This window comes from Muntiacus reevesi, chromosome 1, assembly GCF_963930625.1.
Source record: "Muntiacus reevesi chromosome 1, mMunRee1.1, whole genome shotgun sequence".
In the NCBI taxonomy this organism is placed as follows: Eukaryota; Metazoa; Chordata; class Mammalia; order Artiodactyla; family Cervidae; genus Muntiacus; species Muntiacus reevesi.
The window spans coordinates 159,849,051-159,861,862 of NC_089249.1; the positions used below are offsets into that span (position 1 = coordinate 159,849,051).

The 12,812-nt window shown below is 36.3% G+C and overlaps 2 protein-coding genes across 2 annotated transcripts in view; one reads left to right on the plus strand and one right to left on the minus strand.

Annotated features, from left to right (window-relative positions):
- Window positions 1-12,812, plus strand: part of EIF2B3 (eukaryotic translation initiation factor 2B subunit gamma) — a 108,915-nt gene that overhangs the window by 34,437 nt on the left and 61,666 nt on the right. The window contains exon 4 of the mRNA XM_065914239.1: window positions 2,450-2,609. Within this exon, the coding sequence (XP_065770311.1) occupies window positions 2,450-2,609 (160 nt within the window). The remainder of the gene's footprint in view (window positions 1-2,449; window positions 2,610-12,812) is intronic.
- LOC136164448 (glycine cleavage system H protein, mitochondrial) lies at window positions 10,957-11,635 on the minus strand. The gene has a single exon (XM_065929400.1). The coding sequence runs from the start codon at window positions 11,510-11,512 to the stop codon at window positions 10,991-10,993; it is 522 nt and encodes a 173-aa protein (XP_065785472.1). The 5' UTR covers window positions 11,513-11,635; the 3' UTR covers window positions 10,957-10,990.

Below are 12,812 nucleotides of genomic sequence, written 5' to 3' on the forward strand. Positions count from 1 at the left end.
TTCAAGTTTTGAATTCTGGGGTATCTTGAATACTAAAGTGCTATCTTCTAACTTCCCTTGAAGACCTTGTATGTTTCCTCTTGGTCAAAAATGCACGCATTTACTGTCCTTTAGAGCTATGCTTTTCACTCTTGACGTTGCTCTCATTCCTTTACAGGAGCAGCCTTGGGTAAAGTTTACTGAGGACTGTTAAGATAGTGAATAGGGAGGTCTGTGGAGATGCCAGTTGGTCTCTGCAGAAGATGAGGCATAGTCTGATGTTAGAAAAGAACTGGTCAACCAGAACACAAGGCAGCTGAGGGTTGATGTCTCCCAGGAACTTTCAAGTTAATTGCATTTCAGATATACAGTTGCTTCACAGTCCAAACAGTCTATGTTTATTCATGGTTTGTGGTCACACGTGATCAGAAATACTTCTGGCTCTTTTAAGAGTTTTTCCACTTTCTCTCTGTGGGCTCCAGTTAGTAGAAGAACATTTGCATTTCTAGACTGGCCTTTACATTTTTAGGATAAAAATTAAACAAAACAATAGTCATTTATTTTCTTACAATTATAACTTTTATTAAACAAAAATAAATAGTATTAAAAAGATACAAGGATGATTTCATTTTACTTTTAAATTTTAGTTTCTTCTTCCAGGATTTCTAGCATTGGAAACAAAGTACGTTGGTCAGTCAGCAAAGACTTTCTTTGGAAATGCGGTTGCAAAGAGGGCAGGAATGTGTTTGGTCTCAGTGAGAATGGTGCATTCTTTGGGAACAGAGGCAGGAAGAGGGCCTGACGGAATAGCACCTCCATCTGTATCCCAGGCTCTGCCCTTTCAGACTGATTCCTTTCTTTTCACACTGAGAACAGATGGCAACCAGACACTAGGAGGAGGGCTCTGTTTCTTGTGCTCCTTGGGGATTTCGCATTCAGCTCAGCAAAAAGTCATCTAAAACCAGAGAGAAAAACGAGGCTGCAGACTGTTCACAATTATGCAGGACTTGTTTGGCATTCATTATGCTGACAGATTTATTTTCTGCAGATATTGAATGACAACAGCATTTATTTTTCCAAGGCAGCATTGTCACCACTTCAGAAGCATCTGCATTGGGGTCGTTTTCTTCACTTTGGAGTACAGTTAATAATTTATTGTGGAACAGTCAGCTTGCAGAAATCAGTCATCTTATTAGAGAAACTTAGAAAAATAGAAAGGTTTTTTTTCTTCAACAAACTGTCATTTTCATTATAATGAAATGGGGTAACTTCTGTGCGGCTCTAGTGACATGTCTTTAGTAATGGCCCATGCTTCCTGCCTTTCTAAGCACTGTTAACAAGAAGTGGGATTCTGCAGTCTATTTCTTCCTTAGCTTGCATGTATGTGGGCTGATTTGTTAACGTTTCATGATTCCTGGATGGTGAGTTGCAGGCTTAGGAATTTTTTTTCCTAAAAAGAAGATGTTTATAGGAACTTTTTTTTTAAAGCTCAGTTAAGATCCAGAAAGAACTAAGAGAGCCTTAATAAGTAGAAGAGTAGAAAAAAAAAAAATCCAAATTTGAACTTCTTAAACCTGAGACCTTCAAAAGGAATTGTTTAGGTTATAAATAATGAGTTTTATGTAGGAAAAGAAATGATGGTCCTAGTACAGATTCTGTATTTGGAATAAGAAATTTCAGGCAGTAAGATAAGGCATTCTGATGGTTGAGTCTAACTTTCTGAGCAAGTGTGATTCTTTTTCCTAGAATGTAAGTTGAAATTGTCTATTTTCCCCCAAAGCAAGAATCTTGATTTTAAATAAAAATCTTAGAAAAGTTGGAGCCACTTAAAAAATTTCTCTAGATATTCACTTTATTCTTCAACCTAAATAATGTAGTCCAGTGTTTTTCAGACTTTTTAAAATAGCAGAACTTGTATTGTTATGAGGATTAAATGAGTGCTTTTATACATACCCAACGTTGTAGTATAATGGTTTATTAGCTTGACTGTTTTCCCAAAGAGGGGCACATTATAATATATTCATCCTGTTATTTATTTCCTAGTTTTATAGCAAAGTGACTGCTTTAAAATAAAGCATTTCACAACCTTATTGGATCATCAGACTGTGTGAAAGCACCTTTTAAACTGTAAAGAGACATATAAATTTTAAGATCATTAACTCCATAGTCACAGAAATAGACAATGTGATGGTTTTCATACTCTCTTCCTTAGAGCCCAGGATTCCAGAGGTGCCTCAGGGACAGCAGCAGTAAGGCACACACAAAGGGGAGGTAGGATTTCCAGACCCTCCCCCAACACAGTTCAACTAGAACAACCCTATTTATTTTATCTATTCCACCACTGTGAAAAAGTTTTGAGGACAAGTGTCCGGTTTGTGTGTGCTTCTGAGACATTGTGAGTTTATCCTGTGATGATTTGTGTGATCCTTTGTCCCTTGTGATACTGACTTTTCCTCTTCTCCTTTGACAGACAGATGTACTGGTCCTGAGCTGTGATCTGATAACAGATGTTGCCTTACATGAGGTTGTGGACCTGTTCAGAGCTCATGATGCATCGCTTGCCATGTTAATGAGAAAAGGTCAAGAAAGCTTAGAACCAGTTCCAGGTCAAAAGGGGAAAAAAAAAGCAGGTAAGGAGGGTGGAGTTTGATTTATTTGTTTGTCAAATTCTTATAATTATCATTCATGCATTCACTTAAAAAGAAATATTTATTGAGAACTGACTATCCTGCAGGCACTGTCCTAGGGGTGGATGACATAAAGTCAAATAAGACACAGTTCCTGATTTAAAGAAGCTTATAACTATTGATTGGATTCTGTATTATCCAAGAGGCTTTTGTCTACAGAGAGGAGCACTCAGAACTGTTTGCATTGTGTAACTGAATATATATACCTAAGAAACAAAAAAATCTAATTTAAAATCACTTTAAAAAAAATAATTAAAATCTGATGACAAGTTAGATATCTTTAAGCAATTAAGATTACTATTGCAAATTTAGAGTGGTTGATTCTTTTGACTACTTCAATGACCCTGAAAGTTGCTCAGTCATGTCTGACTCGTTGCAACCCCATGGACTATACAGTTCATGGAATTCTCCAGGCCAGAATACTGGAGTGGGTAGCCTTTCCCTTCTCAAGGGGATCTTTCAACTCAGGGATTGAACCATCTCCCACATTGCAGACAGGTTCTTTACCCAGCTGAGCCACCACGAACCCTAAGTAGCCAGTAAACAAAATAGTCATTAACCATGTTTTATCTTTGGATTACAACATATCTTGATATTTCCCCAGATTCCAGTAGTGGGTTATTTTTTTAATTTTCAGAGAGTTATAGTAATCTTACCAGATCCAAAAGAAAAGGGATAATACTCTACTTCTGCCAGGGTTATAGAATTTGGGTTTTTGGCTTATTGTTGATTTTTAGTTAGGCATAGTTCATGACTGCTTTTCCCAGAGTATTTCAGCTGAGTCATTGATTCTATGACTGGGCTACTTTTAATAACTGAACTTATGACCAGAAAACTTTGTTAGATCATACTTTTTATACAGGTTTTAGTTTTTCCTATAATGTGTTTTTTCCCCTGGAATGGTGTGTCCTTTAGATTTTTCTTAGCCAGCATTCCTGTCATTACATATTGACTTGGTCTGTTACAATTATTAGAAGCTATGTATGGTTTATTAGTATCTGATTATTATTGATAGATCCATCTAGAATGTTCATTCCTAGGATTTTAGTAATGTAGTTTATACTTTTAGCTCTATTTTTCAGAACATTTGGTTAATTTATAATTCTGAACTATAGCATTGAAACTTCTTTCTAGGTGCTTTTTGTATTAAAGCAATCACTGATACAGATTAATCATTGAATCCTCTTTCTACCTTGTTATTATGTATACTTCCACATGGATCAGTCCTTTGATTCTTGATATAATTTCTACTTTTGTGAGCTCTGGTTTGCTTACTCACAATTCCTTGTATTCATCCTTTTCTACCTACTAGATAGAAGCAAGTGTATTGTCACTTTATAAACATATGTATATTTTACAAATAGTTTTTTTTATATATATAATCCTCTACTTATAACAATGTAAAAAAATCAAATACCTTCCTATAGTTACTCTTCTTGGTATTATAACTTTTTTGTACATTGTATGTTAGCTTTTATATCTTAATTATCATTATAGATGAGTAGCTTTTCATAATTTTATTTTAAATTAACTGTTATCTGTCCATTTTAAAATTGATGGTTTAAATGGTAACAACATGGTTATTGGAAGTTTCTTTAAGGTGGTTGTTCTGTTTTTGAAAAAGTGTGATGTTCACTGGTAAATTGCTGTATGGTTAGATTCTGAGTATGGAGGGCAGGGAATCTGGAAATGGTACTGGAGAGAATACAGGGATTAGACTAACGAGTTTGAACTTTATCATGGAATCAGTTGGGATATATTTGAGGAATTTTAAATAAGATGATGTCATAATCAGATTTGTATTTTAGATTTTTTCATTCTTTACATAAAATTTTGAACTCCTCAATATCTATATTTTGTTGTATTTGAGGACCAAGTTTTAAATTCTTACCATGGAATGCTATGATTTCAATGATAAGCATTTTTTTTTAAGAATCATAAATTTCTCAGATTATATGTTTGGTCTGTCTCTTGACTGCTCTTATGTGGCAGAACAGCCAGTGGTCCTCTCTTTCTCAGATATTGTTTAATAGTCTGGATCCGTTAGGTCCAAGTGTCCCCAAGAACGTTCTTACTGACTTATTGGAGAATGGCTAATGGCTAGATGTTTCAGGAGCCATCTTTTTTCCTGTTGCCACTTCCTTCTCAGATTTTTAGGAACTAAAGATACTGAGGAGGGCAGGATCAAATTAATTTATGTTTGGATTTTTGGAGCTTTTTTCCCCCCTGCTGCAAGCCTTTACATGTGATGTTCTCTGCCAGAAATGCTCTTCCCTTACTCGAAACACATGCACTCTAAATCCAACGTAACTTTCAAATTATCTGCTGAGAGAGGCCTTCCTTGACCCTCTAATTCAACCCCTATTTGCCTATATGTGGCAGCCCTACTGTTGTACTTACTGTCTCCTCTATTGAACTATACGCTCCATGAGAATAGGAGTCATGTCTGTTTTGTTTAGTTTATCCCCATATCTGGCTCAGTTATGGCCCATGGTGACCAATCAGTAGATATTACTGAATGGTTGAGGGGCCTGCCTATAAAGGTATCTCTTATTGCCCTCAAGGTAAGAGAAAGTATATTCAAGCCCTAGATGTTTAAGTCCTAAAAATTTGAGTCTAAGGTGTAATTGGATTCATGAATAGGTATTATAAGAGTCTGAGTTTCAGCAGTATACAATATTACTGACACTACATTGCCTTTTTCTTTTTTTTTTTTTTTTAAATTTAATCTTAGTTCCCTGACCAGGGATCAAACTTCAGCCCCTGCAGTGAAAGCATATAGTCCTAAATACTTGATCACCAGGGAATTCCCATTGCCTATTAATTTGTGTTTAGAAATGTTTCCAAGATTTTTAAATTAAACAGCTACTGCTATAGCATGGTTGTTAAAGGCACAGATTCTGGAATTCAGACTGAGTGGGCTTCAATGCTCAAAAAATGTGCAGTCTTGGACAAATTATCTAACTAACCTGAACTTCATTTTCTTTAGCTGTAAAATGAGACTGAATCCTTTGAGGATTTTTGTGTGAGAATTAAATGAGATGTCTGTATATCAGGCAGTCTACTTCTTGAAACAGCATAGTTGGCCCTCTATATCCAGGTTTCACAATATGAATTCAACCAACCAGTTGTTAAAGATTTCCACTTACCATCCCTTGCTTGTTAGAAAATCCAAGGTTTCCTTCTCTCTCAGTTTCAGTGAGAACATACTGTATTTATTTTGCTTCATCACAGATAACATGTTTACTAAGAGGCTTTTTTTCCTGGGCATTCCTCTGTACAACTTGGATTGTACAGATGGTTTTATGGTTTTATGATACAAATTATTGACTATTATCTCTACAGTTCCCATGTCTCTTGGAATGTTTGAAATGGAAAATGTTCTAGGAAATTGCTGTTTAACTTACTCAGTTCACTGTAGTATTTCTCAAACTCTTCCCTAGTTCTCAGAGTAATGGATAGCTTTGGTCCAGACTGTTAAGTCGTTTCAGTTGTGTTCAGCTGTTTGCAACCCCATGGACTGTAGCCTGCCAGGATCCTCTGTCCAAGGGATTTTCCAGGCAAAAATACTGGAATGGGTTGCCATGCCTTTCTCCAGGGGATCTTTCTGACCCAGGGATTGAATCCATGTCTCTTATGTCTCCTGCATTGGCAGGCAGGTTCTTTACCTGAGTCCAAACTAGATCAATACATATCAGAGTGCTTCAGAATCTCACAAACAAAAGCTGTCACTTGGTTGTCATCTCTCAGTCAGCATAGCTCCCTCTATATTAACACATGTTGGCAGGCAGTTCTGAGCCTGTATTTCTTTTGCTTCAGCTTCCTTTATTTCTCTCAAAGCTCTTCTTCAACAAGCAAATTTCTGCTCCTGTTTAGGCTTCTGATTTATCTTTTTTTCTCTTCTCAATCTCATTCTTTCTGCCCCAACCCATTTTTCCCCCTAATTATGTCCAATAGAAGTGATTGAAACCCCTTCATACTCAAAACTGAAATTCTTGTGATTGAGGAATCAGTATACAGAAATAGGTTCAAATATAGTAGAAATTGTATGTCATGGTGTGACAGGTACAATAACAGGAACATGTACAAAATACAGGGAGCAATTTAATGTTTCAGTTACAGGGAAATGTGTTTCAAGGCATAATATTTGAAAAGAAGGAGGCAAATGATTTACTTAGGTACAGACAGAGGTAGCTGGTATGAAATCAGATCCCTGACTAACAAACACATTAAATTTTGATGTAGTCATTGAATTTAGGACATGTTGTATATAAAATCTATGCTAAGCCCTGTGTGAGAAACATAAATAATCAAGATTTGCTCACAAGATAAAATTAATGGGGCTAGGTAGTTTTGTTACTTTCCAACTTGTATAATCCATCTATGACCTAGTAACAATTTGGATAGTTGTCCAAAAATCACATCAGTGGTAAGTGACAGAATCAGAACTTGAATTCATGGCTTCTAACTCCACGGCCTGGACTTTCTAGTTCATTTCTTTTTTTTATTCCCCCTTAATTTAATTTTAATTTTTTATCAGTGTTCTATATGCCCATAATTTTAAAAGTACTATAATCATTCATGGTACATTGTAATAAGTAGCAACGCCCATCCTGTCTATCCTCACCCTACTCAGAGGCAGCCACTTAACATTTTTAACCAATTTTTTTTTCACATTTAATCCCACATCTCAAATGACATGCTTTTGTTTGCTGTGTCTTGATATTTTTAGTTTTAGGAATTATCTTCTTACTTTCTACTGTGAAACTTAAAGATTTAATTCTATTTTACCACATCCTCTCCCCCCCCCCCCCCCCGGCACAATGCATGCAAATTTCCAGTCTCCCCAGCTTCCTAACATAGTGACTTATATTGTAGTGTTGATTAACTGAGTATATGTTTACATTATTATGAACTTATAAGTGATATTCACAGCAGAACCTTGTAGTATGTTGTTATTTTTCTCTTTATTTTCCTAGAAATTGTCTTGTTTTTTCACTTGCCTAATTTTCTATGTATTTATTACCAATTCAACCTTAATCCCAGTTGTGTGAATTTCCTCTAATTACTTTCCAAGAGTCTAAGTATTCCCAGAATTTCAAATTCTTGAAGATCTCTCTCCTAGATTCTGGATTAGTTGCTCTGTTATAGAACTATCTTTTTAGGTTCACTCTTCATTCTCATATCTTGAGCCTCATATTTTCCTCTTTCTTAGCTTATGTACCTTTGTGTGTGTGTGTATAAAAATATAACCTCTAGTAGACTCCTAAGATGGGGTTTGTGAAAAATAAATTTTGTGAGCTTTTGCATGTCTTTATTCTGCTCTCATACTTATTGGATATTTTGGCTGGATATAAAATTCTCTTGGAAATCCTGACCCCTCAAAATTTTGAAGGTATTATTTCACTATATTCTAGCTTTTCTGTGAAGTCCAATGGCATAGTGATTCTTGAGTCTTTGTATGAAACTTTTTTTTCCCTTTCTAGAAACTTATAGAATCTTATTATTTCCAAACTTCTAAAATTTCACATTGATATGCCTTAGTGTTTTATTGTCATCTCTTGTGTTGGATGACATTTCTTGTGTTGGATTATCTCTTGGGCCTTTCAATCTGAAAATTCAAGTCCTCAGTTCTGAAATTTTTTTCTCAAATTAATCTCCTTTTTTTTAAAAAAAAATTAAGTGCAGTTTTATTCATACATGTTTAATGTTCTCTTAGACTCCAATTCTCTGTTTTGCTTGCCTGTTTTTTTTTTCATTAAAGTATATTATAGTTGGTTTACAATATTATCTAAGTTTCAGTGATTCAGTTTCTAAAGATTATATTCCATTTATAGTTATTATAAAATACTGACTACATTCCCTGTGCTGTACAATCTATTTTTTTTAGCTTATTTATTTTATACATGGTTGTTTGTACCTGTTAATACCCTACCTCTGTTATGCCTCCATCTTCCTTCTCCCCACTGGTAACCACTAGTGTTGTCTATATCTGTGAGTCTGTTTCTTTTTTTTTTTTTTAATTTCACATATAAGTGATAATAACAGTGTGTGTCTTTCTCATATGACTTATTTCATTACGTAAGTGTAATACCCTCCAAGTCCCTACATATTGTTACAAATGGCAAATTTTCATTCTTTTTTATGTCTTGCTGAAGAACTCCATACTGCAAGTTCTGAACAATGTTAACTTAGATTTTCTATTAAGGATTTCTAAGTTTTATGCTTGACACATAATTCCTTGATCCAGACAGATTTGTCTTTTGTATATGGTGTGAGGTTGGCTTTTTTTTTTCCCATGTAGATGTCCCTTCTTCCTTGCTCCATTTGTTAAATGGACCTTTTCTCCGAGGAGAAAAGGTGAGACTCTTTTAGCAAAGCCTAAGTTATTAATTTATGTAACCTAATCACAAATATAATATCTCATTACTTTTGCACCTTGCTGGATAGAAGCAAGTAGCTAGGCCAGCCCATACTCAATGGGAGAGGATACAGAATGGTGTGAATGCTAGGAACCTGTTATAATTCTTTGAGTCTGCCTACCAAAGCTGAACCCACTAATATGTCTAGGGCTTTAACTGGGACAGCCAAGTTTCTTTCTTTTAAGGAAAAAAAAAAAATTATTTATTTATCTAGTTGTGTCAAGTCTTAGTTGTGGCATGTGAATTCATAGTTGCAGCATATGGGATTTAACTTCCTGACCAGGGATTGAACCCAGGCCCCCTGCATTGGGAGTGTGAAGTCTTAGCCACTGGACCACCAGGGCAGTCCCTTTCTTTTTTCATTTAGTCTCTTACATAGGAGCCTAGCCCAGGCTTGCTCACATGGCAGCAGCAGCAGGTTCTAAGAAAATAACAGAAGCTACACAATCTCTTGAGGCCAAAGATCAGAACTTACATTGTGTCACTTCCTCCAAACTCTTGTTAGTCAAAGTTAGTCACTAGACCAACCTAGATATAAAGGATGGGGAACTAACCTTACTTTTTTTTGTTTTCCTTCTGGTCAGCACTCTTTTTTTCTCACACTTTTTTGTTGTGGTAAAAAACATGTAACATAAAATTTAGTTTAGTGGCATTAAATTTGTTTATAATGTGGAGCACCATCGCCTCTACCCTTCTCCATAATTCTTTTCATCTTATAAAACTGAAACTTCATAGCCATTAAATATGGCTATGAGAGAAGTAGCCCCATTTTCTCCCTCCTCCTAGCCCCTGGCAAATGCCATCTGCTTTCTCTCTGTATGATTTTGGCTACCTTAATTTAAGTACCATATATAAGTAGACTTATATAGTATTTGTCTTTTTGTCACTGTCTTTTTTTCACTTAGTACAATGTCCTTAAAGTGTATTTATGTGGTAGCATATTTTAGGATATCCTTCCTTTTTAAGTTGAATAATATTCTCTTATGTGTATATACCACATTTTGCTTATCTGTTTAGTTCATAGTTGGACATTTGGGTTGCTTCTACAGTTTTACTGTATTTTACTATTTTGAGTAATGCTGCTATGAACATGGGTATACAAATATCTCTTCAAGACCTTGCTTTCCTTCCTTCGGGTATATACCCAGAAGTGGAATTGCTGGATCATTTTGTAATTCTATTTTTAATTTTTTAAGGAGCAACCATGCTGTTTTCCACAGTGGCTACCATTTTACATTCTAGGCTCTATTTCTTGATGGGAAGAGCTACAACAAATCTGTAACCCTTTTAAATCTATAATGTACACTATTAGTTCTTATTTGCTAATATTTTATTCAGGATTCTTTTTTTTTTTTTTTTTTTTTTTTTTAAGAAGTTGAATATTTTATTATTAAATTGTTTATTCTCCTGCAAGGCTGTTGCTTCACTGTATAAAAATAGCACCAGCAAACACAGTATATTGCAAAATTAAGACAGTAATATTCTTCACTGGACATTATACAACTAACAAACTTTTCTCCACTGGGAGTTATTTCTAGTGGGAAGATCATTTTGACCCAAATCCAAGGATAGCTGTAAGCAAGTTACAATGTCATATAAGGTATAAGATAACCATGTTATCCTTGAATTACATAATTTTTATAATTAGTTTTATCAGAGATAATTTCAGGAATTCTGAATATTATAACTGGAGCCTAGCCTAAAAATCACAGGATGCTGTGGAAAAGATACACAGTGTTTATCTGAAGGCATTAGAAAGTTAAGGGGTATTTTCTTCAGGAAACATTGTTACAAGTAGTTTCTTTTGCTAAAAGTTGCTTTTTAAATATCTATCCACCACTAATTTAAGACAACTATGCTAGATTAAGTTGTTTCAAAGTAGTTTATTTAGGGGTTCCATTTTCATTCCTCAATAGATTTTATGTATTTTTCATATGCTTCTTCACTCATTAGTTCATCTAGTTCTGAAGGGTTACTGAATGTCATCTTGATCAGCCAACCATCTTCATAACAAGACTTGTTGACAAGTCCTGGATTTTCTGCTAGAGCTGTATTAATTTCAGTTACTTCTCCTGATAGAGGGGAATAGAGTTCACTAGCAGCTTTCACACTTTCCAAAGCACCAAACTCCTCTTGTTTGTTCAACTTTGTCCCAACTTCAGGCAGACTACAGTAAACAACATCTCCCAAAGCTTCCTGTGCAAAATTGCTGATTCCCACTGTTCCAACACCGTTTTCTGTTGTTACCCATTCGTGTTTTTCTGTGAATTTCCGCACCGACAGCAGAGCAGGGCCGGTGCGCAGTGCCCGGACGGCACCCGCCCGCAGTCCCCATGGCCGCGGCGAGCAGGGCGCGCTGGGTGCCGAGATGGCGCGCAGACTGCCGACCGCGGCCCGCACGCTCCGCACCGCTTGCAGCGCCATGTTCGCACGGGTGCAGAGGGTCTCGGCGCGGCACCTAGAGCACCCCGGCCGGCGGGGGCGGGGTGGGGCGGAGCGGCCCCGGGCCGGAGCGAGCCGGAGCGAGCTGGCTGGACCGGGGGCGCGGGGGCGGGGCCTATTCAGGATTCTTATATAATGAGTGAATTTGCCTGTAATCTTCCTTTCTCATATCTTTGGTTTTGGCATCAGAATCATACTGACATTATAAAATGAGATGAAATTCCCCACGCCAAACATAAGGCCTGTCACAGGGCTGGTACACAAATATATTGCTTAGTTGAATGAATGAATGGATAAGTAAATGACTAAATAGGAAACAGAGAAGAAAAAAACAACTGGAAAAGTATATGGACAGTTGGTTATGACAGAATTTTTTAAGATGGGAATTCATAGTTTTAACTGCCTTTTTAACCGCCTTTTTAACCTTATTTGTGTAAACTTTCTTTTAGGATGGACAATCTAATGTTTTTGCTCTGCTTCCCAAGTGGAATTCACTTTGTTAATGCAGAATAGAAAGAAACCTGTCCAAGTTTCTATAATTTGTATCATATTCTGAGGTCCTAGTTACTATGGTAGCTACAAAGAAGCCAATACAAGGAAGGGGGCTTGAGAGTGAGGGAAATGTGACTGAAGTGCAACATAGCTGAAAAATTGATTTGTTGGAAATTATTGCTCCCAGGACATTGAGTAATTCAAGGTTTCTGTGGGCCAGAGGAGTTGGATAGGATAAGCACTCCAAATATATCCAAAAATAACATCTCTGTGTTATTTCTTTTTAAAATGTTGGCTTGTAATCAGGCCTTTGCAGACTTTGTTATATTCTCAAGTTTCCATGTAATGGATGAATTGATATATGTCACAGTTGCTTTGTGGCATTTGAAATTCTTTGTAAAATATAGCTTCAGTTGAAATTCTGTATATTTTATATTGGCATTCTTTTTTTTTTTTTTTTTAAAGTTTATTTATTTATTTTACTTGGAGGCTAATTACTTTACCCTATTGTGGTGATTTTTGCCATACATTGACATGAATCAGCCACAGGTGTACGTGTCCACCCATCCCCAAGCCCACCCCTCCACCTCCCTCCCCATCCCATCTCTCTGGGCTGTCCCAGTGCACCAGCTTCGAGTATCCTGTTTCATGCATTGAACCTGGACTGGTCATCTATTTCACATATGGTAATATACATGTTTCAATGCTATTCTCTCAAATCATCCCAACCTCGCCTTCTCCCACAGAGTCCAAAAGTCTGTTCTTTATATTTGTGTCTCTTTTGCTGTCT

Bases quoted from the DNA above. Each gene is read 5' to 3' on its own strand.
- LOC136164448 (XM_065929400.1), bottom strand. From the start codon at position 11,512: ATGGCGCTGCAAGCGGTGCGGAGCGTGCGGGCCGCGGTCGGCAGTCTG.